Source organism: Chlamydotis macqueenii, chromosome 20, assembly GCF_036417535.1.
Source record: "Chlamydotis macqueenii isolate bChlMac1 chromosome 20, bChlMac1.mat, whole genome shotgun sequence".
NCBI classification, from domain to species: Eukaryota; Metazoa; Chordata; class Aves; order Otidiformes; family Otididae; genus Chlamydotis; species Chlamydotis macqueenii.
In genome coordinates, this window is record NC_141575.1 from 11,595,176 (window position 1) to 11,621,445 (window position 26,270).

The 26,270-nt window shown below is 47.9% G+C and overlaps 1 protein-coding gene across 2 annotated transcripts in view; it reads left to right on the forward strand.

The window, feature by feature from the left end:
• The window catches only part of ZNF618 (zinc finger protein 618), a 157,959-nt gene that overhangs the window by 93,585 nt on the left and 38,104 nt on the right, over window positions 1-26,270 (forward strand). For both annotated transcript variants that reach the window (XM_086763639.1, XM_086763640.1), the window contains 4 exons: window positions 903-980; window positions 7,398-7,436; window positions 24,423-24,512; window positions 25,800-25,835. In XM_086763639.1, the coding sequence (XP_086619765.1) occupies window positions 903-980; window positions 7,398-7,436; window positions 24,423-24,512; window positions 25,800-25,835 (243 nt within the window). The remainder of the gene's footprint in view (window positions 1-902; window positions 981-7,397; window positions 7,437-24,422; window positions 24,513-25,799; window positions 25,836-26,270) is intronic.

Sequence of the window (26,270 nt, forward strand, 5' to 3'; positions counted from 1 at the left end):
AGTGCTGCTCTGGCCCTGCTGAGGAGCACAGGTAGGACCACAGTAACTTAGCTGCTGATGGACAGCTAAGGATTGCAATACATCTTACAAGTGGGAGCTTGAAAGGTGAATTTATAGCCTGTTCACCAAGTTGGGGTGGTGAGGAAAAAAAAGTTTGAATCAACTTAAATAACAAATCTGAGGAAATTTCTGTCTGCCTGTCCAACAAACAGAGGAGGCTAAATTCATTGCATAATTTCATCATTACAAACAATTCTCCCAGCTCTGTTTCTCTGGTTTCATTTGAAATGACTGTTTGCAGATGTGTGTTTTCTGGAATTAGAGACACAAATTGAGAAGAAGGACTACTGTGGTCATGTGCTTTTCCTTAAAAAGGTCAAAAGTTCTATTTGTATCTATTTGGTTTCCTCTGGGTGGATATTTACCAAATCTCTGTGGGTTTCTTGAGAAATTTGTACATTGTGCATTTCTTGAGAAATTTTGAAAACTCTTTGCCTCAAGATAACATACTGCCTTCTTTTTTCAGTTGAAAAGCTTTTTTTTCCCATATACTAGGAACGTACTGAAAAGTAATTCAAGGTTATTTTTGACCGTAGGAAATATTAGTCATTATTATAAAATTATAAGTCAGGCTATTTTGAGAGTGGCCCTTTCATGTTAGCAAAGTTATAAAGTCATACTGAAAATGTAAGTCCAGGGTAATATGCCAAGGAATCTGAAATAAGGCTGAAAAAAGAATTCAGTCTGGGATAGTGATTTCCTGCATTTATCTCCATGAACCTTCCAAAAATTACTTTGCTGCAAATGGCATTCTTTTGTCCCCAGTTTATGGATCAGTATGCGGTGAGGCTGTTTTTCCTGATCTAATATGGTGATGTGTACTTCTCTGTCTTGTTTTTCAGGGTCTTACGAGTGTGGAATATGTGGGAAGAAATACAAGTATTACAACTGTTTCCAGACCCACGTGCGAGCACATAGAGGTATCTCACTCCTGCTCAAATCTGGGGGAATCCTGGGGTAACATTCTGGTTCAGGGACTTTTCAGGAAGGTCTTGAAGGTCTGTGCTGCTTCTCTGTTCATCAGTAATGCGACTTTCGTGTGGCCCCCTCATAGGAGGAATTCTGGAGCTAAACTTTGTGGCTTTCTCCCTCAGCGATATTTCTCCTGAGGTCAGGAGCAGCTCTGGTGGTCGGTGCAGCATTTACTGCACCGGCTCTCTGGGAGCGTCGCTGTGTGCTGGGAGAGCCGCGCATCCAAACGTTCCCCTGGCAGACAGCACATCCCAGCTGGGGCGGGCACGTCCCCGAGGCGCCGCGCGCTCCTGCCGAGCTGGATGCTTTAGTCCTTCCCTGTTGGGTCAGGATGGGAGAATACCAGGTCAGATATTGGCACTGCTGAACTGCTGTGTTTTTCTGTTAAAATCAAAATGATATTGAACCAACCCCGTACACCTGCTGTCAGGTGAGGTCACTTCCCAAACGCACGGTTTGTGTGAAGCATGTCGTGCCTAGTCAGGAGTGACTTTTACTTCAGTTCTCTGTAAGTCTATCCGATCCGATGGTGCTTGATGGCCGAAATGGGAAAGTTTTGCTTGGTGTTTTGTACAATTAGCGTAGTTTGTGTAATTTGGAGAAGTACATATCTGAAATAACAGGAAAACGGGAACTTGAATCACTTTCAGTGATTTTATTTTCTCTCACCTGAGTTGAGCGCTGAAGTCTGTGTGTCAGCCTTGCAGGAGCATCTGCTTTAGCTCTTCAGCTGTAAGCAGCATATCAGCGCACGCAGTCTGCAATAGAACGATTGACTGGAACCTCTGCAGGGGCATAAAGGAAACTCCCAGAGAAAAGTTTGAAAATCTAGGAATAATGAAGGGTAATACAATATTAAATTTTAAATGTGTGAACTCTCAGAAGTCAGAATGCACAGCTGAAAAGTCTCAGAGTTTTTCACAATCTCACAGTACATCCTTTAACTGCAAGGGTGCGTATTTCTCGTGTGCTGTTTGTCACAGAGCTGCTTCTCTATCCTTGGATACATGCAGAACTGTTTTTCAGTGCTGGTATTCCTTTCTAAATACCAACAAAATTCCTAAAAGTCCTTTAAATGTAACTGCGAAGTAGTTCCACTGCAGTTTAAGAAAAAAATCCATAAAAGAATAGTGAGTGGCGGTGACTTGCTGACATGCAGAATGCTGTACTGTTGCATCACAGCACTGCAATAGTTTTGCAGTAATAACTGCAGTATTTGGATTTGGGACACAGATTGCTTTTATTTTACTTCTCTTCCCCAAGGTCTTTAATTCAGCTGGAAGGTTAGGAGCTATATTAGTGTGAGGCCACCTCCTGGTGTGTGATCCAGTTGATTTGTATTTATACATTTATTTGTATTTTGATGATGAAATCGAGCTATATATCAAATGGTCTGGAGGCATCGGCATACACATGTATAATTGATAGCCATCATTCGTCATGAACTGAGGAGACATGACTTTACCTTTTGCTTCCAAAGCCTTTTTAATCTGTGCCTATAGAAGATGGGTATTTTCCAAATTTTAAGTGTGGAAATTTATTAGTAATTTTCGCATCGGTGCTGGAGAAGCACAATTTATATACATGAAACTTAGAAAATGTCATTTTATGTTGCTGTAAATTGATGCAGGTAGTAGTAACATTTAAAGTGCATTTGAATTACCTTAAGACAATAAAAATCAAAATGAGATGTTTATTCACATACACTCCTCAACAGGAAATCAGACGGAGAATTTGATGCAACTCTGTAAATGTGGTTCTCTCAGAACCAGAAACAGAACCTGAGCTGGCAGTCGGAATTGTACCTGTCTGCGGAGAAGTCATGTCCCATCGAATGTGCGTGTAACCTGGAGTTAGGGAAAAGAAAGGATTATCTGGAGGAATTTCCTGTGGGGTGTTATCCAGTGAGAATCATACGCAGAACTGCACCAGTAACAGTGCTGGAAACAGCATGAGTGCAGGACTTTCACTTTTTGTGAAAGATGCTTTTATTGCCACGTGTATCTAAGTTTTCATGTAAAGGAGTGGCTGATACAGCGCCATCACAGCAGTCGTGAGATCACGCGGTGGTTGTGCGTACACCGAGGATGTGATTCTGCGCTTTGCGTGTTCTCCCTGCCTATCTTCAGTCCCTGTCTTGGATAAAACCCCAGCGCACTGGCAAGCCAGCTCGCCCAGGTCTGCTTGTCTCGAAGCAGGAAAATTGAGCTCCCTTGGCCTATTATGTGCCAGAAACTCAGCTCTTGAATCTTTTAGCCGTTCCATTTTGGCTGGGCAAGGAAGGAGCCAAATTGCAGTGGGAGGACCTGGCATTCTCTCTTTGCCATTTGCAAACATCAGCTGTGGTTTCCCCGAGGTCTGGGCCACCCGTCAGTCACGTAACGTCTGCCTTTCCCTGAAAGTTTGACTGGTCCTGAGTTAATTCACCAGCTCAGCATCTGAGTAGCTAGAGCAAACTTAGGCCCCTTTTTTTTCTCTTTAGGGGCTTTCTTCCGTGGCTTTTTGGGCATTCAGGCAGAAATACCTGCTGTTTGTGATTTGCCGAAGGATACACCCCTTCTCCTTGAGTAGCCCTCCACTTTTTGCTTTCTTGTCCTGTTCCTGTGTCACTGATGGTCTTTGGCGAAGCTGTGGGTTGGTCCTGCAGATGGACAGAACTGGTGGTGCAAACAGTTCAGCCCACGGGACAGCAGACAGTATTTGTGTTGATCTGGTTTGGACCTTTGGGGCAGAACCGTCTTGTCTAGCCAGCCCCGCTGTCATCCTTCAGTGACCCAACTTCTGTCCCCAGAACAGGAGGTTTGGAGGTCCCAGGGTGTCCTTGCTTTGAACGAGGTTATTTCTAAGCTGGTTTTTGTACATCTCAGTGTCCAGTCTGGAGGTGCAGCAGGGGAGTCTGGGGCTTGCAGCTCACGGCCTGCGTGGGTGGGCATTGGTTGTCCGCTGCTCTTGCAGTTGGTCCTCACTTGTCCATTGCTTGTTTTGCCCTATGCAACACTTAACATTTCTTCTCATCCTATGAGCCAGGAGAGTCCACATCAGGACTCTCGCACTGGTGACATCACCTTTTTCTTTGTAATGCTCATTTTGAGGAGAGATTTCCTAATTTTTTTTTTATAACTGCACCTGCTTCCTCAATAGATCTCCATGGTGGAGAAGCTGTGTTGGAGGTGACCTGTGCTCTTTAGGCTGATTTTTTTTTCTTGTCTGCTGTCAGGAATGGGTGATTTCTTATTGGAAAATGGGGAATTTTTATAGTTTATTGAGCCTTCCCTGTGGTGCTCTGCATCAGCTGGAGAATTTCAGGGATCGTTTGATCTCCTGGAAGTTTGCAAGCGCAAAGGGTTGAGGCAGCTCTTCTTCAAGACGTGGCCTCACAGGGGCAAGCTCCCTTTCTGCTCTGCTGTGAGAGCCGAAAACCCTGCGTAAAGGGTTCTGCAAAGAATCAGAAACGTAGGTAAGAAATTTACTCACTATGTTTTATCAAGGAAGAAATGAAAAGGTTGTGTTCCTTCCCCTTTGCCTTCCCAAAACGCACAAAAAAAGTATAGAAGAAACCCAACAAAACAAGTTATGTTGTGGAGCTGAAAGGCTCCTTTGTGAGCTGCTGCGCAGCCCCGCAGGATCCGGCTCCTTCCTCCTGCGGAGCTGCTGGAGTTCGGCTGGAGCAGAAAGGCTGCACATTCCTGGTGGCAGTGGACGGCTCGGTCCCAGCCATCGGCGCTAACGACAGTTACTGCTTTGCCTACATGCAGCCCAGGCCTTAAAAATGTGTTGCTTGCAGTGCTTTTTGCTTAGCTGTGTGGGGTTTTTAAGTCATTAAAAGGTTTGGATTCCCCTCAGGAGTTAGTCAGCTAGAAAGTTTTGTTTTGTATGGCCGGGTCGTATGGAAGCAACATGGGCAGCAAAACATCCGCATGTTTTGAGTCAGGAAAATTATTTCACTTTTAGAGATCTCAAAAAAAAGAAAAAGGCTGAAATTACTTTATTAGACTTCCAGAAAGTAAATTCAAAATCCTCTGGGCTGAGGCCAAGCAAGGGAGATTTTTACCCAAAGGAGAATTCTTCAGAAAGCAAATGAAAGAAAACAGCAAAGCTCAAGTTTAACCCTCGCAGGATACATCGCCGCTGTTCTCATAATTGGTGGAAGTTCTCTGTTTCCAGATAAGCTTTTCTGGGCCGAACGATGATTTTGCTCAAGTTGTTTTTCTTTATTATTTATTTACATTATTTAGTTGCTGCATTGCCTCCCTCTGAACCGATCAGCTCTCCGTTACCACGCGGGAACGCATGGGTGTGCCGGCTGAGGGGCTGATCCACCGTCATCAGCAGGAGCGCTGAGGCACTAGAGTAGGATCGTTTGCTTCAGGAGAAGTTTCTAGTTTCACCAGTTGTTAAAAAGCTTCTAAAAGCTTTTCAAGTTTTGAGTTAATATTTTCCAAGAATGGGTTCTGCTCGATTCCAAAAATATGAAAAGGAAGATGACTCGTTCGAGTTGTGAATGTGGAAAAACGCGTTATTCCAAAGTGCACATTTTTGGAGTCTGAGTTGGAGCAGTTCTGTGACTGAAATGATTTGGAGGTGAGAAGTTGAAAATTAATAGCGAAATAACCGTTCCTGAGGAGAGATGGTGTTTCTGAGCTCAAGAAAGTTGGGTTGCATTTGTGTGATTATCTGCTACTGAAAGATCATGGGGTATAGGGGGGATCCTTTGCCCTCTGTGCTGCATCCCAAGCATCCTTTTTTGCTATGTGCATTTCCCAGTTTGCAGCAGATTTTTGTAGGAGATGCAGAAAGTTCCTTGAGACACAGGAGTTAACGTGCTTGTTTTCCAGCTCTCCTGCTGACCTCCCTACTCTCACTTATTTTTGCAACTTTCTCAGAAATCGGTCTTTTGTTTTAAGGCTGTAATTACTTGATCTCAGCCCAAAGGGGATTTAGAGTGGGCTGTTAGGGGATTTTTTTTTGGGGGTGGGGGGGGTTGATTCATTAAGACTTCAGTCAGTCTTATGACTAAGAGTAACAACATTTCTTCGCACAGTTCAGAAATGGCTGCTCCTTAAACCTTTGTGTGTTGCTTGATTCTTGTCAGGTTTGACTAAAGTACTTTTTAAAGCCATTTAAATGACAGAAATGGCCTGGTGCATGCACGGTACATATCTTTTATGGTTTATTTATGCCGTTGTCTGTGAATGCCAGGACGGCATTTTGCAGAACTCTGTTGTGCCACAGCTAGCTTTTTCCTTGAGTGATAGGTGGTAATTCAAACAAGTAGCAGCTGTGGAAAAACACAGGAGTTTGAGTGTGGAGGTTCTGCATATCATATTGAGGGTTTCTGAGCTGGCCCCTCAGTTTATGAAGTTGTGCCAAATTAATATCGTTGCTTAGAAAAGTGATCTAATCAAGCAGGTTAATCAAGTAGAAATGTAGAAATTCACAAACCCACAATAATTTTTTTTAATTATTTTTAAGAAATAAGGGAATTAAGTACAAAGTGTTCACTACTTAAGGCTGAAAATTTTAAATTCAAAAATGCTGTGACATTCTGCAGCTGTGGTTTGCAGAGCAATGCGAGCGTGATTCCAAGAGACATACAGAATATTTTGAAACGCAGTTATGTTATTAGATAATGTGACATACAGTGTACGCAATTTAGGATGAATATGAAACACTTCAAAATGGCTTGGAAATCCTAATCATTTGTGATCCTTGCCTTGTAACGCTGGATTTTGTTTTCCAGCTTGCGGCTTTGCCCACTGCATTCATTTAGGGCTTGAACGCGAACTTTGCTGTGTGCTTCTTGCGTGTTAGAGCGGACGGAGCTTTTTTCCCCATCTTTTCACGTGTGCTTTCCGTAAGACCAGGACAGAATGGCAGCTGCAGGGGGAGAGCGGCGCTGGCGGGCACTCCCTCACACCCTGTGCCTCTCCAAAGCCCTCTCAGGGCTCCCTGAAGCTCCTCAGAGCAGGCTCCCTGCGTGCAGGGCCGGGGCAGAGGGGTCCCTTCCACTCATCCTGTTCCGAAACCAGGTCCTTGCACCAGCTCGGAAAACGAGAGCCCCTGTTTTGGAGGCTCTTTCTAAGGACTGCAGGGTGGCCCGGTTTGGCCCTGCAGCCTGCCCCCGGTAGCGGTTCATAGCCAGCTTGGCCAGCAGCCGCCATCTCACCGAGGGAGCCCGCACCTTTTGCAGAGGCAGCAGCTCAGAGGAGCTGCTCTCGGCCAGGCGTCGCAGGCCGCGATGGCGGGGTGCCGCGGCGGAGCAGTGAGGGAGCAAGGCGCAGGGGACGGCTGAGGCGCAGCCCCGCGCTGTTGGACGTGGGGCAGAGTGGGCCGTCACATCTAAGCGCAGCTCTTTCTCTTTGCAGACACTGAAGCTGCCTCAGGGGAAGGAGCCTCACAAGGCAGTAAGTACTCATGGCGCTGGGCGTGCGTAAGGGGGGACCGGGGCCTGGCGGGTGCGAGCACCGCGGGTGCCTGGCGGAGCACCGGCCCTTGCGCGGGCGCTCTCCCCTCGAGGGCGCGGCTGGGCTTTGCTGGCCTGGCAGGCGGGGACTGGGGGCGCGGGCGGTGTGTGCAGGCGGGGCAGGGGCCCAGGGGCCGGCCGGCCGCTTCCCCGCAGGTCGGGGCCGCGGCGCGGCCGGCAGAGGGCGGCCCGCGCCGGGGAGATGGCGGCGGCGGTGGGCGGGAGCCGCGCGGGGCGGAGGGGCCGCGGCGGGCGTTCGGCGGCGGCCTCCCGCCGTGAGGGGAGCGCGGTGCCGGCGGCGGGGCGGGCTCGGCCGTGGCGCCGCGCGGGAGCTGGGCGGTGAGAGGAGAGGGCGGCGGCCGTGAGCCGAGCTGCCGCTGCCTCGGCCGCTGCAGGGCAGGTGCTGGGTGCTGTCCGCCTCTCTGGTGCCTTGTAGGGTTTTTACACCTTAAACGCGCAGTGTGGGGTGGGTGTGTGTCCCTGTCCCGAGGAAGGACGCTGCCCGTGAGGAGGGGCTGAGGCAGCAGCGGGGCCTGTGCTCCAGGGGAGGAGGTGGTGTCAGGGGGGCTGCTGGCCCCTGTGAGTGGTGATCGGGAAGATGGAGCCAGGCAGCTCCTGTTGTCGGGAGAGTGGCAGATAATGGGCACACAGTGGAAAGAAGAGGCTGAGGCTGTGCTGAAGGAAAAGATTTTCCCCTTGCTGTGGAGCAGGCTGTCCAGAGAGGGTGTATCTTCTGCATCCTTGGAGGTTCTCAAGACCTGCCTGGACAAAGTCCCAAGTAACCGAGTCTGAGCTCAAAGCAGACCCTGCTTGCAGCAGGAGGTCAGACCAGAGACCTTCTGAGGTCTCTGCCGCCTGGATTTTGCTGTAGTCATGTTAGGGGAGAGTCGCAGCTTCCATTGGAAAGGTAAGTTACCAACCTTGGTGGTTACAGAGGGCACCCAACTTACCTTGGGTGGGTATAAAAATGTTAATAAAGAAAAGTAGTAATTAAAAAGTACAGCCATGCCACCTTTTTTGAACTGCTGTTTATTCAAGCCCATTCTCTGATAGGTGAAGAGTTGGAGTTAGCATAGATGTGTCTTGGCTTTCTGTCTGCAGAAGGAAGCAGGACTGACTTCACTGCAGGCGAGGGGTGAAGATCCTCAGCCCTGAGCTGAAACATCTCAGTAGCAACTGGCCATCGCAGTGTACACCCGCTCCTGGTGCGTGCTGGAGGGGAGATGGGCTCTGCTGCTGGGCCCTTTCCGTTGACCCAGTGACATGTGGTGTCCAGCTCTGGGCAGGGAGACTCCTTCCCAGGCTTCTGTTGCCTCTTCTGTTGTCACTTCTTCAGTAGGTGCTCTGCTGCCCATCAGTGTTTTATTTACCCTGAGTCTTTCCAGGCTCATCTTCTGGCCCCTTTGCTCTGAATTTTGACACTGTGCCCTACTGTCTTCTGAGCTGGGCTATGTGCATCCTGGGCTTCTTATTTAGGTATTGGACATAATATCCTTTTTTTACCATCTTGTGCAAAGAGGGTTTGTTTTGTCTAAGTTAGCTTTTCTCTTTCTTACCTGTCGCGAAATTTTTTTTGGCTGAGAAAGACAGGGCAGAGTGAGATATCGAGGGTTTAAGAGGGAACACAACATGAAAGATCATGCCTCTACTGTGTGTGCAAACCCCATGTTGTTCAAGCTGCAGACAGATTTCTGTGGGCATAGCTGCCTCTTCTGTGGTGGGCGGATCTTGGGGAGTGGGGGAGAGTGGAAAGTCACAGGCAGGAGAAATCTCTGGGAGAGGACAATGACAAGCAGCTGCTCTCTGCACCAGGCTTCAGAGGAGCTGCCGCGGTGGCAGTGGAGATGGAGCGGGGAGCAGTAAGAGAAGTAGGGACTGCTTCCATCTTCGTGCAGGGCTGTACGAATCCACCCTCCTCCCCAGTGCAGGAATTACTGAACCACCTTTTCACCTGCCACACTCACTGCTGTCCCAAAATAGTCTCATCTAGCTGAAAGAGCTGGAGGCAGAGCAGGGAGACAGTGCCTGGTGGGCGGGGGGATGGAGAAGGACGGTCCACCGCAGCCATCCACCGCGGTGGAAGAAGACGCCAGGCCTGTCACCTGTTTTCCAGCATGAACATGAAACTTGACAGCCGGTGCTGCTGTTCCTAAGTGCAGATGGTTGTAATTTCCTGACGGTCATCTTCCTGTTTCCCTCCTTGCTGCTGTGGTGGAGTAGCTCAGCTGGCTTCTTTCCTGCCTGTGCCTTCCCCTCTGGGGCTGCATGAAGTCCCTGGCCTACCCTGGTTGCCTCTGCACAGCTCTTCTCCTTTTTCCTCTCAATGGCTCTCTTGTTTCCTTGTCAGTATGTTTGCTTCTCATGTATTTTAGGAATTTTTTATTTCTCTTTCCTTTCCTGCTATTTTTGTTTTGCCTGCTGCTCCACTGCTATTCCTCTGTGACCCAATTTGGCTGTTTACACCTTTTCTATTACAGACGTCTGTATTGTTCAAATCGTCCTCTGCTATTTCTATCTCATTGGGAACCTCTAGATTCATGAGCTCTGCAGGAATGGTTTTCTGCCTTACTGCAGAATGTCTCAGGGATACAGCAAGACCTTGTTTTCTCTCATGTACTTCTCTATGGGACATAGATTGCATCCATCCCAACCTGGTGTGGATGGGGAGCTCCCTTGACCAGCAGTGGCCCCTTGGCATTGGTTCAAATCACTAGAACCGCAGCTTCTTAAAAGCTGTTAAGTTTTCTCCATGGTGACTTTTTGGAGGCAGCAGTTACTCGTGGCCACAGCGAGCACCTGAAAAGTTTTGGTGAAGGCAACCTTGTGTGTCAAGTGGGGAGACATTTTGGCTGCTGCCTCTGCAGAGCACAGCAAGGGCACCTTGGCTTGGTCCCAGGGGTGGCCGAGCTTTGGTGGAGGTTAGCTGTGTTGTGCACCGAACGCTTATCCTGAGGGCAGCCAGTGCTGTTTGCATCTGCATCTTGCCATACCTCCTCCGAGAGCGAGTCGTGTGTGGCCTGGTGGGAGGATGAGTTACTGACGTGGTGGGCGAAGCCGTGTTGTGATGTGCCCCTGCCTTCAGGTCTGAAGGGCTGTGGGAAGAGGGGGCTGCTGCAGGAAGAGCTGGCCTGGCATTGTTTTTCCTGGGAAGAAGGGAGCCTTGGGGCAAGCTGGGACACGGCTGAGGCCAGTTGTTTGTTTGCAGCCTGCTTAAAGAGGAGGCAGCGGTGTTTAGACTTTCCAGCTGGGAAGGCACTTTGAAGACTCCCTTGAGGGAAAACTGTTGCACTTGGTTATTTTCAGCCTTTGGAGTTTTTAGTCTATAGATTGTGTCTCTTGGATTTCCCCCCCTTTTTTTTTTTTGACCCATTCTTGAAGGGACACAGATCGGTACTGAGGAGAAGGTGTGCTCATGGGGACATAGTTACATGGCTTTGGGAGCTCCTTTTTCAGCCTTGACTGAGGGGCCAAGACCAGAATTCCCACATGTGGAGAGAAGAAGACAATGCAACCCGCGGTGCTAATGTGTTAGTAAAAGGGCCTGGCTAACTGGTACCGGCTTTGATGGGCAGGGATGAAGAAGGGAGGAGAGAGGTTTTGAACAAAACTTTTTATTTGGTATGTTTTCCTTGGCAGGGGTGGCCACTTTGACACCTAGGTCACTGGCTGTTCGTGTAGAAGAGTGTCAGTCTTTTCTGAGATGCTTGTACGCATCTGTGTATTGCTCCAGACCTTTGGAAGTCCTTGGGAAGAGTGTTTGGGCTAGATCTGCGCCGTCATTCTCCATGGAAATTCCAGTCATGTTTAGGGGAGTTACAGCGTTTGTAAAAACAGTCTCCCTCCTGCTGCTCACATACCACGGGAAATTCTTGGCAGCTTGACAGCTGAATAAAACCCTGGCAAGCCGGGGTCCACCAGCCCTGCACTGGCAGGGACAGTGTGCCAGAGACGCGGCCACGGGAAGCGTCACCTCTGACGGGAACAGGTCTTCGCGCTGTGCTGGGTCGTGAAGCAGGTTGCATTCAGTGCAGATGTCACAGTTTGGTGGGAATAGTTTTAAGAGCTAGGCTGGCACCAGTGCTGGGTCAGCAGTCCTGCCCACAGCAGTGCCTGTACCTGTGAGCTGTGCTTGGATTAGGAGGAAGACTCGGGATGGTCTCCATGCTGACAGCTTGTTTCTGGGCTCGCCCTGAGGTAGAGGGGAGTATGAGCTTCCACCAGCACAGCCCTGCTCTCCAGAGCGTGGTAGCCTTCGCTGTTCCCAGATCTGTAACTCGGATTATGGTTTGTAATATTCAGGCTGTTGGATTTTGGTATTATTCTTACTCTTTTCAGTAGGAAAGAGGAACTTGCGTACAAAAACATCTCCAAAATAACCATAACTGGCTTGTAGAGCTCAAAGCTGGACTGTGAGCTTTATGGTTTCTCTTGAAACCTTAATTCATCTGGGAGTGTGTAACCACCTAAACTTTTGTCTACATGCTCACTGCTGCTTTTTCTAGTAGTGTCTCTGCCTCTTTGGACCAGCGTAGGATGAAATTAAGGTTGCTTTGGCAACTGTTAATATGGCACTTGCCTACTTACAACTTACCAATGGCCTCTTAGTACCTGTTTTCAAAACACCAGATGTTAACGAGTACAGCAAATAGTGTTATTAGTCTCTAGTACTTCTAAGCCTTTTCCCGGGATGAGCCCTGGGTCGCTGTGCAGAGAGTTTGGTATTCTGCAGGCAGCAGAGAAGGTGACTTGCCCAAGGCAACCAGCGAGCAAGTGGCAAAGGAAGAGAGCGCAGGTTCCTAGGCTTGCAGCCCAGTCCCTGTGTGCTGGGCACAGCCTTGACGCTGTTGGGTTGCATTTCTGTGCCCGGTGAAAGAAAGCAGAACAACAAATGCATGGAGAAATGGGAGGGGAAGAATTGCTGAAAGCTGAAGGTTTCTTAAAGTATAGCTGGTTTATTAACTTGAAGTGTGTGCAGGAATACGGCACGAAAAACCAGTTCCACTAAAACAAGACAGTTCAAATGCTGCGCTTGCTGTTATTCCTAGCCGTGTTGCAGTTTGTTACTATGGCAATTCAGTGACATTTGCCGGAGGCTGGAAGATGGCTAATGGTTGTTTTCTGGTAGATCCTGTTCTTTCTGTCTCCATCTCCCACTTTTACGTACATGCAGTTCTGTGTAAGCAGTGAAGCTGCATTTTGTGCTGTTTCTCAAAAGCAGGTCCCTGTGTTCGTGCTGGCAGCAGATTACTCCTACTCAGGTCTTGGGTGGACTCCACTGTTTGAGAGATGCCTGAGAGCACAGCGTACAAATCCTGTCTGTAAGCCCAGACCATCCTTTGCCTGGTGGCGCCTGGCAGCCTCCTTCACTTGTGCTTTAAATTCTGGTGGAAACGGGAGCGACTTCCCTGGTACATTTGTGCTTGCTGTGCCCATCTCCATGGGTTGAAAGCTCCTAGGCCAGATCCCACAAAATCCCAAGGTTGATCCCAGGTAACACAACCTATTTTTCCTTCGTGTCTGTTGGCCTTTCTGTTGTGTTGGAGCCCCTTTTTCCTCTTCACAGATAGTTTTTGAAAATCAGTATTGCCATCTCCCAGGTGGTGGTGTTTGCCAGGCGTTCTGGACTGCGCTGTGGAGCAGGAGTTGGTGGCAGCTGGCGGAGCACAGCTGCAGCCGGAGCAGGCACAGAGCCAAGCTGCGGAGCGGTAACTCCCGTGCCCTGCACAGCAGCAGCCTGTAGCCTCCCTCTTGTCTCCCACAGTGAAGGTGGGTTTCAGCTGTGCTTCCCTGAGGGAGGAAAACTGCTCCCCGGGTAGATGTGGCATGTGCTGGGGTCAGCAGTGGGTCTTACTGGAGGAGCTACCTGAGTCCGGGACCCTGCTGTGAGAGGTGTTGGGAGGCCTGTGCCAGAGAGAAGCTCATCGCCTGCTGCAAGGCACTGAGTCAGCTGGCGTTCATCAGACTGTGTGTGAGGGCAGCGAGTGTCTGTTTGTTAGGAGTAGCTGCTGATTGCTCCTGAAAGTAGAGCTCATGACTCTGAGCTAGCATTTGAATGCACTTTTCCTTCTAGTCATCTCAAGAGGACGCCTTCCTCTAGTAATCTCCAGAGGACTCTTTACCCTGTGCAAAGGCAGGGTAGAAATGACTAGATGAAACTGGTGATTGTTACTGACAAAAATTTGCAAGCTCACATTCATAGCTGTGAGCTGGCAAGAATGTTAAGACTAGATTTGGACTCCAGGAGGTCTGTTGCTTCATAGGTAGAACATCCTGAAGGTTGTTTTTCTAATGCGTTCTTCAGAAAATTGCTGTGCAGACAGTTCCTCAGCCTCTCAGACATGAGGCCTTGCCCAGTGTTTCCCTGCTAGCCCCAGGTGGGCCTTTCTGCCGGTAGCCAGTCTTAACTCCTCTTTGCTGCAGTTAAATTGAAGTCTTGTCTTTCTCTCTGTGGCCAGACTTGATCACCCTTCCTGGCTGATAGCAACTTTCAAATGTGCTGTGCGTTGCTGTCCCTGCTGAAGTGAGGTGTGTTACCGCATCGGGGGTGCAAAGTTGGCGTAGTCGAAGGTTACACAGATACTGGTATCTTACTGGATATGTCTTCCAGGGAAGACAGGGTGCAGCTGGTGAAACGGAGAGTTCTTGTGCTCTTTTGATACAGTCCAGGCTTTAGCGTCTTCTCCAGCACAAAACTGGTCCTCAGGAAGAGACTGAGAAATGGATGGACTACACTCCTCTCCAGTGACAGATTGCTGTTGTACAGACCGACATCATACTGCGGATTACAGTTGTAAAATGCTGAGAAGCGTTTCCGCTCCAAGGCTACCAGTTCTACCAGTGCCATCTGGAGAATGAAAAGCCAGTTGGCACGCCGTCCTTGTGCTGTGTCACATAGGAGCAAATACCAAGGAAGGCAGGGATGCGCAGTGCCTGCTGCAGTGTCACAGAGTTAAACGTAACTGCTGTTACGGATAGATACCCTTCTAATACAAGAGGTACCAAAATGATCTTCAGAGGAGGCACTCCAGTCCCAGCTACGTACGTGATGAAGCAGGCAGGACAACCCAGTACCTCTCGGGTTTTGTGTCGCTAGCAGAGTGCCACCACCGTCCCTCGTGACTCCAAGCCCGGGCTCTGCCGTAGCCGGGAGGGAAGCTCGTGGCTCTGGTACAGCAGGGCCGGCTGCCAGGGACGTGCCAGCCTGTTCTGCTCTTGCGCTGGATGCAGCCCCCACGTTGTGGCACGGTTTTTAGTGGGTGCCGTATGATGTCTGGGTCATTTCTGTGTGCCAGATCTTCGGTCCCTCTTACCAGGTACCTAGAGGTAGTGAAGCATTTATGCCTCAGTGCACGATGGTGTAATTTGTGATCGTATCACAGCTCCTGGTAGCTGACTGTAATGCTGACCAGACGGATGGTGCGTCAGGAGGCGCGGCTTTTGAAAACTGAATGTAACTGTGCTGTCACCTGGGAGCTTTGTGTCCTCCTTCCCCATTCACAGCAGTGTCACATTGCCTGTTGTGTGCCAGACTGGGTGCTGGGCTGAGATCAGCCGTTCGATGTTAGGGGGACACTGACTTCCGTCTGCGTCTGGGGATGTTGTAGCCTGCAAGCAGAATTATGTTTTATTTCCAGTTCCTTAGCCAAATGCATTCAAACCCATCACCTGTGTACTGGGCAGCATCCTTCAGGAGTGTGTGTCTCCACTGTGTGATGTTGTTTAGTTACAAGAAGGAAAAAAGAAAATTGCAATTCTTTTTTTTTCCAAAATGGAATACATAGTAAATATTTCACAACCCCATAAATAAAAAAACGATTGGCCTGATCACTTAAAAACATATTTCCCTTCGGGCCGTGACTAAGCATGGGAGAGTTCAGCCTAAGAGGGAATTTATTTGAAAAAGCAGCGAAAGGTTAGAAGGAAGGATGTGGGCTGGAATATGCCTCGCAAACCTTAACTGTGAGGCATAGTGCTAATGCCTTGCATGTGCAAAAACATTTGTAGTGTTGTGAATTTAAACCGTGAGATTAATAGATTCAGAATGAAGGTTTTCTTTCCCAGACCTTGCACAGACAGGATGTGATGATTTTAATGTTCTGACTAGTGATGGGAAGATACGTAAGTGGTGTGCTGGTGTTAATTTAATGTTAGCTTCTCAATTTCTTTATTAATTTTAAATATTCAAATTCGCAAACTTAGTATTTCCTTAAACTAAATTTTAACTTTTTATTTCCTTTTACATTTTGGGGGGTAACAGAGCAAAAAGTGGGAAGTTCCACTATTGTGCTTGGTAAAACTTACTAGTGCCTTACACAATTAAAAGCCTAATGTAAATGTTGTGTGTGTGCGTACACCCACGTACACATGCCAAAAAGAATAGTTACTCTTTTACAATGTTGTGATTAATTTTCCCAATGTTCTTATTTAATAATTCTCCCACTCCTCAGGGAGAGCTATAAAAACGGATTTTATTTTTCTAACGTGTTTGCATTTTAAGTAGCTGAAGTCTCTTTAGATTCCCATTTCCCTAACACGTAGATGAATATGTTCAAATTTAAATGACTGATGGGCTGAGACCAAGAGTGACAAATTTTGGTGCGGGAAGAGGACATCAGGAAAATAATACAGAACTTAGGTCTGGGATCTACAGTGTGAAGAGAATTTTGACCTTAAGGCCTGATCTACGTTCCTTCAGTGCTGTAGCTGTTGCCTTTCACAAAAGTAGATTTCCGTGCAGCTCTGGGGCTGGGGTCATTCATTCTCCCCATTCTTTTGGGATGTTCTCACTTTGGGTGTCCCGTTGGGAGTCTTGCCTTACAGCCGCGTAAGTGTGCTCAGGAGCGTGACACGCATGCAGTCGTGCTGGAGGTTTTGGTGTTCGTGGCAGTCCTGCAGTTCCATAGCTCTGGAGAGGACCAGTTTCTCTGTATGTAGTGTTAATCTAAGGTTTTAGAAAAGGAGGCTTTCGGGTTGTCTATAAATCTGTGCTCTTCACATGATCTTGTACAGAAAATTACTAATATACCTGTAAAAATTAAATTTCTGCCCCTTTCCCAGATGATGACCAAATAGACCAGGTTTACAGAAATCTGGATGTTAATACTTAGCAACAAATCTCTTACAGAGTTCCTAGGCAGCAAAATTGATGTAGAAATTTATTTATTGTAATAAAAAAGGATAAGAATTTTAGTAACCCCAGACTGTTCTGATGGTCCATCACTTTGTCTTGAAAATACCAGCAGAGCTTTATTGAAGACAGAAATACGTCCCTCCACCCTTCTTTAAGAAGGGGTATGCTTTGCATCTTCCAGCGTGGTTTGAAATTTAGCAACAGAAAAGGTGCACGAGCAGCAATGCCGGTAATTGTTCCAAATTCTTCTTTCAGCCTGAACCTTTGTCTGTTGAGCTGCTTGTTGGCATTTCAGCTGCCTTTACCTGAACAACACACAAAAAACCCAGAACACTTTAAGTGTTTTACGTGTTTACGTTGTCAGTATTGTCACTCCTAAGGATACTCGTGACCAGGAAAGGCAGAGCAATTCAAGGATTACCGTTATAAGACCTTTTCCTTTCAATCTAAGCAAAAAGGTTAGAGTTCTTGATTATCTTGGGTGATTGTAGAGCGCAGGGTTCTGCATCCTTCCTAGCTTCTTTTAAATTGATTTTGTTCTTTACAAAGTTTTATGGAGGCAGGGTCTCCTCTTCAGTGCTTCTCAGTCATTTAACAGTCACTTTTCCTTTCCTCTTTGGAAACTAGGCAGCGATACTCCGTGTGAATTCCCATCTGGAAATCACAGTAAGAACCAAATTTCTAGTCACAGGCAAATGAGTAGGAAAAAAGTGCGGATGAGGTTTGCTTTTCCTTTATGAAACTCTCAGTGCTACATCATTTAATCTGAGCAGTTGTGAAGTAGGTAAGTGGTGTGTTCCCAGCCAGACCGTTTTGATTCCAACAGGAGGTTAGGATGAACTGGCCTGTGCTGTGTGTTGTGCAGAACTCCACAATGTGAGCTGAACTGAGTTTTTCACTTAAGGTGGAGATTCAGCATCCTTACTGATATAAAAGATGAATCTTCCCACATTCACAAGTTAGGTGTGTACAGGTACACCTGTGTGTTTCAGTTACGCAAGGCTGAGACTGTTCATTGTGGAATTGCTAGTAGTGGCACCGTCACACTCTCTTTTCAATATTCTTTATCTTACACTTAGTTACAATTTGAATAACAAAGAATCCAGCGTTGCCCTGAAGTGATACCAGAACAAAGAAGTATGAAACTGGATCTGCTGGCGTTAATTACATTGTCTGATGTGTCTGGATTTTGTCATGGAGTCTGAATATCCCGGTTCATAGTGCTGATTCTGGGGATAATTGTAAAACGCCGTAGTATTTTCGCTTTAAAGTGCTGATATTTGCTGTCTGTTTGGATTCAACTTTAAAATACTTCTAACTGTGAGAGAAGGAAATTTATTGGTGTATGACATCCTGAGAACACCTAGGAAGTCTTTTTTTTCTCTCAGCATCTAGTGAGTAGTACCCAAAACACCTTTTCCCCAAAATGTTAAAAAAAAATTTTACAGTATGTGACCATCAGACTATAAGGAGCAAGGGGACTGTCTTTCATGAATTAATTCAGGATATTTATTCCCCTCTGTATGGAAGTTCTTACTAGTCTGGTGTCAAGTTTCCAACCTGGAGGGATTGCCTACAGCCCTGGATGGTCTGCACTTAAATCTCCATTGTGCTGATGCGTTCAGCTGACACGTGGTTTGGATAAAGTATCACAGAATTGATAGAATTCACTGGCTGTGTACTTGAAAGCAGCTTAAAAATGCTGTAAGGTGAAGTCAGTCCTGTAGCTACTAAATGCATCTGCAACAGCTCTTCTTAAGAGCTGGGACTAAGCTCTGCAACGCTGCAGCGGGGGACTGAGCACGAGCCCGTGACTCCATGCCCCGACCTGTCATTTAGCTCCTCACCAGCTTGAAGGTGAGCTAACATCTTGCACAAGTTTTTGGTACTTCCAAGGGATTGGCCATCCGTGTGAGAGTTTGGGATTGCCTTTTTCTTGGCTCAGCACTTTGCAGCCTGAGGACCTCTGTTTGAGAAGTGTAGGAAGCACCATGCTAGGTTACGCCGGCGTGTGCCCAAATGTCTCCTGTGTTCCTGACAAAGGCCAGGTGTTTGTGGGAGGGAAGTAAATGATCATGAAATGAGTGATCTTGGAATGGTTTGTCCATAGGGAAAGTTTTTTCCTAACCGCCACTTAGGAGCTGGCTTGTGCCTTTGTGTGTGAGGATTTCTGGGGTTTCTCTCCTTTCCAAATTTCTGGATTTTATTATTATTTAATCTTTACTAATGTAACTCTGGATACTTTAATCCTCTTAAGGGGTTGCTGCTGACTTTGGGCTCAGTCCTGCTCCCTTTTCAAGGAATTTTGCCATTGGACACCTTTAAGTTGAGCTCTGATGTGGACTGCAACTGATTTTACTGGCAGCTCTCTGCTTGGCTGTCAAATGCAGGTGTGAAGCTCAAAACTTCTGTGCAAGAGCACAGTTGGAGTGAGGAGTAGATGGAGGTCTACAGGCAGTAAGCTCTGTGTCTGCAAACTTGTGTTCTGCCTCTGCCCACTGCCAGTCCAGCATCTAGAAGGAAGCCCCTAAAGGGGCCAAAGAGTTAGGTCAAAGGAATTGTCTGTGAACCTGCGCGGGGAATATCCTGCTAGCTTGGGAAGCCATAAATATGTTCCTTTCCATCTAGGTGCGCCTCTGGCTGCGGAAAGGGAGAAGAAGACTCTCTCCAGAGCTGTCTTTGTGCTGCCCTGGGTGGAATCCACAGAAACAAGTGAGGGTCCCAGATGTTTTTGCTCCCTGCTGTGTTGTAAGGAAGCAGTAGCTGCACTCTGGGTCTTCTTCTGGGGAGGCTGCTCAGGTAGCTTGTGCTCTGGACGCAGCTCGGAAAGACATTTCCTGGTGGCAAGCATGCAGCGCGTATCTCAGAAAATGCCAGCCTTTCCTGTTCCTTTCTATCAGGTGGTTTAGTCATGGTGGCTTTGGCTCTTACTGAAGACTGTTGTAGTTGCTCGTGGTTCCTCTCACTGAGGCAGACATCCCAGGAAGGATGCTGCTTTTTTCGGGTACTGCTACACAGCCATTCCCCATCTCCAGCCCTCTGTGTTTGTCGCAGCATGTCCAGCATCTGCCAGCACGTTTTCAGGAGCAGTTAAGGAATGTGGAACTGAGCATCAGAGCATCTCATGGACTGTCCTGGGATCCACTGGCCCTGACTGGAGGGACAGTGCTGATCCTTCACTGTCACATAAGCCTCACTCAGAAAGCCTGTTGGGGGGAAGAAACATCGCAACCTCAAATAGAGAGGTGACAAATAAATGTGTTAAGCAGCAGGCTTAACTGTAAGAAATCCAGCCCCTCTCCCACTTTCAGAGATGCTGCTGAACTTTATGAATTGTGTCGGAAACCTTGTCTCCCAAGGTGAGCTCTTCTCAAACCATCTGGTGTAAAGATGCCACCCTGACCATGGAGCAGGTAGTAGTGCTTCGTTTTTCTTGGCTAGGACTAGAACACTGCTGGATTTTAGGAATAATTCAGGAGGCTGTTGCAGTCTATTTACGTGCAGTGATTTTGCCCTACCACATTTGGAGGCTGTCCTAGTAGGCAGCCATTTCTGCAGTGCTCTAAGAGTAGGATCACTTAGGATTCAGTATTAGCAGCAAAGTGCCCAGTTGCTGTGAGAGCTCCTCTCTCAAGTAGCTTTTGTGGCTTCTTCCATTTGAAAGATCAATATGAATTCTGGGTCAGGTGAAAATTGTTCTTCACCTTGGAGAAGGCCTTCAGAAGCTACCGCAGCGTGCTGTGTGGAGACCCCGTTGTTCTGGACCCTGAACGGGACATGCTGTCAGGGGTGCAGGGATGTCACCTGGACGGTGTATGTGGCAGCTTCCAATTCGGGTTTCTTTGGTGCTGCGCAGAGCTCTGTGATTCCTCTGGAAACTAGTTTGTGTACAGTTTTTGTGGTCTCGGATTCCTGCACTTACAAGGACAGGTTAAGTGATCTGTGTTTGCAGCTTGTGATACAGAAGTCCTGACCTTTCAACAAATTTCTGTTTACTATTGTTCTCTTCCTGGGTTTCTAGAGCGAAATCCACTGAGGCCCTGGGCCAAGTGCCCTAAGGAGAGAAGCCTCTTCTGCCTGCCACTGTTGGGCGTGTGTTTTCTGCCCTCCCTCTTCCCTGCCAAAATGAAGTATGTGCTTTCTTCTCTGCTCAATATTTGAAGCAAAACAACAAAAAAAAATTCAAAACATTTAATGCAGCATCTGAGAAGAAAGACGACCTGGCTGATCATCCCTGGGGCAGGGCGTTTCAGCAGCTACAGGTCGTTGCTGAACACAGGCGGCACAGGAGGAGCCAGCCGGCAGCAGCCCTTGGAGACAGGCAGAGAAGAGCAGCACGTTCTCTGTCTTTGGCTGGGGGTGCACTTGAGAGCAGAGTGGTCACAAATGCTTTCAGGTCCTGTGGAGTTATTTCTTGGGGGACTTGAAAAGCCTGCCTGCTTGCCATCTCAGTATGTCAGTGCTTTGTATCTGAGGAACTGCCTTGGAACAGGGCTGCCGCTTGCCTTTTTTCTAGTAAGGTGTGATGCTGTGTTGTGCGTGTATTTCACGGGATTAAATGTGGGCTGACTGAGTGTGTAAGGCCATTACTCCTTGAACCTCGTTCTGGAATCTCTGCTCCCGTTGGGAAGACTCAGGAGCGTGAAGGAGGAGTGATGCTGGAGTTTGGTTTTTAACTGGATGTCTCTGAAGCGTTTGGAAGCTGCAGGTTTGCAGCAGTGTGATGGGGTGATGGCGCAGCTCGCAGCGAGGGTGTGTCCTGCAGGACCCTTACCTGAACACCAGTGGGGGACAGCACTGAGCCTCTGGGCTAGTGGGTGTCTTTCCCTGTGGTTTTCCTTAAGTCCTAATAGTGCCTGCTATTTTTTTTTTTTACTTTTGGTGGAGCTGCACTGTGTTGGTGTCTACCTGCTGACAGGAGGGAGCTTGAATCTGAGCAGACTTGCTGAAGCGGCGTTAGTTTGGCGAGGTTTGGTACCATCTCTTCAGAGGTTCAGGGCTGGGGGTTTCAGCGTGGGCTTGCAGCCCCCCCGAGCACTCCAGTCCCCTGTAGCCTTTCCCAGTGAAAGCTTTGTGGGTATGGTGCCCCGGCTGCAGTCTAGCCTGATGTGGGAATTATAACCCAGAGCAGGAAAAGCGGTAGTGTACAGGCTAGTTCTGCTCGGCGAGTTCCTTGCTAAGAAGGCTGTTGCTGCTGGGAACAGCACTGGGAGTACTTGACAGCTGTCAGCACGGACGGCTTTATTGGGTAAGAGGGACGAAGTCTGGCACTTGAGTGCAGCCCTGGAAGAGTGACCACTGCTCAGAGAGGCCGAAGCTTAGCTGCACATCAGCAGTCTCCTGATGCTTTCTGAATCCTCCGTAAACCTCCTCGTCTCGGAGGCTTGGCACTGTTTGCTGGGTGTTATCTCCTTTCAAGAGTCGAGGAAGAGATTCGTGCCAGTACCAGCTGGAACAAATTCTTACTTCTCCTAATGACTTGTTTCAGTATGGTTTCTGGAGGTCATTCTTCCTTAGGGAAAACAATTTCCTAACAAAACAAGCAAAATGCTATTCTCTTGGCGTGTGCTGTTACACTTTTTATCGTGTTTTCGTTTTCCTCACACCGCCTGGGGAAAGAAGTCGTACCCAGCGTGTGCTGCTGAAGTCCCAGCTGTTGACAGTGAGATCCCCGCAGTCTTTCCTAAGTTACAGTGACTGCAACCAAATGTGCCTGTGTGAGTCTGGGAGATGGGGTGCCTAGCGGTTAGTTTTACTCTTTTCTAACGTGTTCTTATTTATTGAGCACTTCTCTTCTAAGCTAAGGCCATAATAGTTGTCTTCCTCCAAATGGAGGTATTGAAAGTGCTCAGTATTTGGTACTCCTTTGAAGGATTAGTGTTCCGTTCATCTACCACCTTGCTCATCACACCTTCAAAAGGAGGTTGGTTTCTTGTCTGTGGGACACCCAGTGATGTGGGACTGATGACAGAAATTTTCTCTGCTAATAATTGACTGGGGTTTTTTTTGCAACAGATCCACAGACATTCGCTAGCAATCATTAGATTCTCTTGGTTGTCAAAAAGGGTCCAGGGCAGACAGAGACCCTCAGCACTGTTGTAGGGCCGCAGAAGGAGACTGCAGAAGATTGTGTAATGGAAAATAGCTAAATGTGACCCACCAGAGCTTTTATCACTTGGACGTTCTCGCAGTCATGTTTTGCTCTCCTCTTGCTCTTCCTTAAGCAGTGCACTGTCTGAAGCAGCCAGTCATTTTCATCTTGGTATGTATGCCTGGGCTCAGTCTTGCTTGACTAGACTCCTAGACTCCTTAAAACCCCTTAGATCTAGCTTAGCATTGCTGTGCTCTGATAAAGGTGCAACTACTTTTTGGTAGCAGAAGTGAGGTTCCAGTGCCCAGCTGTTTAACGCCTTCTGTATTTGGCATTTTTCTCTCATAGATCACCATAGCTTCTACTTTCGCTCTACCCAGCAGAGTAAAGGGTGGAAGGTGACCTTCCTTCAGTGTTGGAGCCCCGTGTGCTGATGGGCTGCAGTAGTGAACCCAAGTGAGCGATTAGGCTGTACCAATGCTTGGTAGCTTGAAATAGTTATTTATTTTAAAAATAAAATTACTGAGAAGTAAAAACTTACTTTATGTGCATACTCCGGTGTGTTTGAACACAATGTGGAAGAGGTAGAAACAAGGCTTTAACTTTTCGAATCCTATGGATAGATGAGCGCAAACAACTGAGCTGCTGCAGGGGAGCTTCCTGAGTGGCAGCTGGTCTGCGGAGTCACGGTAGCTGGTGTGTGATAGCTCCTCGCTTGCTCCTGTTGTGAAGTAAGAGACATTTGTTTTGAGATCCTTTGTGGCTACACACGCTGATGTGTTTTACTTTGTTTGGAATGGGCTAGTAGCATGCAAGCCGTTGGCTACGACAGGTTGCAGTGAGGTGATTACTTACGGACGTCAGTCTGTACCCCGAGGTGTCTGTCAGACACCAGAAGATGGAAAAACCCCACCAAGTTGGAAAGGGAAGTTTTCCTCTTACACTGATGTGATAGCTGAGCCAAAGACATTATTGTCTCCAGTCAGAAAAACGAATTCATAAGTGTCCTGAGCATTTTTGCATCTGCCTTGTCACCCCCACACAGCTGCGGTGAAGGGGGTCTGTTGTTGCTGGGATGAAGGTAGGAGGTCGAGGGTACAAACACATCTGAAACCCGGTTCCATCAGTCCTCCTGTTCACTGAGCATCTTGCTGTCCTGTACGATTTGGATTGTTGGTGCTCCTTGGTTTTGTTTGCTGTAACATGCCAGTAGGGAACCTTGGATGCAGTTAGTGACCAGTAAGCAGCAGCAGTGAGGACCGAGTGTGGTATGGGCGAGGCACATCCAGTCCTGTTGTATATTAAGTTGCCATATAAAGACTTTGACTTGTAACAGCTCATACTTTGGCTCTGTGTTTAGTTCTGCCAGTTTGTCCCCATCCTGACCCTGCTGTAGCCCTGAACTTCCAAAGGAGATTTCAGCAGGCCTTGTGCTCTGCCTCTCCATTGCTGTGGGGTCTTATGGAGGCTGCGCTGGAGAGGGAGCTGCCTGAACAGGAAATAACAGATCAGAATATGCCCCAAGCCATACAGCGTGGGGCACGGGGGGACGCTGTGAAGCAGTGGTTGTCTGCATGCCTTAGAGATTTGGCAGAGCGTGTGGGATGGGTGTGACTGCATGGGGGTGTCTGACTGAGCAACGTCGTCTGCTGTGCTTGCCTTTTACCTCCAAGTTTCTGAAGTGGCCTGTTTTCTTTTTCCTACAGACAATTTTAGGTACACGTGTGACATTTGTGGGAAAAAATATAAATATTATAGCTGCTTCCAAGAGCATAGAGACCTACATGCCGTGGATGGTGAGTACTGTTTTGACACTTAGGCACCCAAACTAGAATGAGAAGTCTTTGCTGTGTTATTCTGGGGAAGGCAAAATGTGATTCTGCAGGACCATGCGTGCATCAAAGTAACCCCTGTCGTCCTCGCCGTCCTGTCTGTATGATGGCTCATGCTTAGGATAGATGCACTAGGCTCAGTCCCTCCAGGTAAACTGTCAGTCTGGCTGCTCGCTGGGCCAGAGTTGGTTGCCTTTGGTTTCTGACTTCTCAGGATTGTTTGCAAAATGCATCTCTGTAGGAAGCCACATTTCAGAGTTGACAGATGTTTCGTTCTCGTTAATCGCTGTGGTAGCGAACTGATGCAGTTGTCAGTGGACCTTACAGGCCAGACTTTACTCTGTGAATGTAGATGTGGCCTGGGCTGGTGACACTCAGACAGAAACAAACACGCTCCTCCAGCTGCAGCATTTCTTTTTTCTGCGCTGGGGGAAGTAGAAGCAACAACATACTGTCTTTGGCCTGCCCCCTGCTTACTGGGCATCTAAAGCTCCTCGGCTCAAAGCCCGCAGATACGCCAAACCCTTGTGTGTGCTACGAGCCTGTTGGTATTGCTTCTCACCTGGCCAAGGAGGGAACCCTGGCAGAGTTTTAGAAAGAGGCTGCTTGGGTAGTAGAATGGCTGGGCTGTCTCGGAAAAGCAAGTGGTTTTTCACAATATGTGATGTCCAAAAAGATGCTGTTTTTAACTGGGATGTGTGGACATCTGAATGTGCTCGGAGAACAGCCGACGTTCTCTTACAGTGCAGCACCTCAAGCTCCCTTCCTCCCATGGGCAGCCAAAATTAAATTGCTGGGACTGAAAGTCACTGTGAGACGGACGTGTCTGCTTCTGTCAGAAACGTGTCCTCGTCGCTATGGCTCAGGGAGCTCTGCCTAGGGTTAAGAGAGGGCTTTGGGAACGGCTTCCCTTGTGTCTTGCAAGAACACTGTTTGTCTCAGTTCCTCCGTGGGACTGGCTGTGTCTTGGCAAACACAAGAGTGAGGCGGCTGTGCATCTGAACTTCACGTGGGGCTGTCAGAGCCAGAACAAAGGCCTTGAGAATCTGTGTGTGTTAGGGCTGGGCATGCTCAAGTAATCCCTGTGTGGATGCTGCTGGGAAGAGGAGGGACTGGGGCACAAAGCCTGGTTTATTCTGTGGGGCTGAAATGTGCTGAAGTGGTACGTGAAATACAGGAGGAAAACAAGGGCATTTAAGAGGATTTAATTTCTGTTTTGTTTCTTCCCCTCCTTCTTCTATTCTGTGTTAGTTTTTAGTGTGGAAGGGGCCCCAGAAAACCGGGCAGGTAAGCCGAGATCCTTCGTGTGCTTTATTTCACAAATCTTTTCAAACATTCAGTAGTTCAGGCACAGCAGATCCAGTTTTACACTCGTGAGAGTCAAGGGAGTTTTGTCACTGCTTGCAGTGGGAGAGGAGCATCCTCTCTCCCTCCCCCGGTGCGTCCAGCCAGTAGGTTGATGCCCAGCCCTAGTAGATGCCAGGCTTTCGGTGCACGTACAATTGATCAGGCATTAGCAAATCAAAGAAACAGATGTTTCATGTCTCTGGTGATTTAGTGAATTGTTCAAGGCATAAATTAATTTATCTTATAAAATGGGTTGGGTTCTGATTTATTGCTAGCTGTGCTGTTAGATGGTAGGAGGTCAGTGGTCAGTATTTGTTAGCTCACTTGCTTGCCGACTGCATTAGCGTGCCCCCTTCCAGAGAGTGTAACATCGTT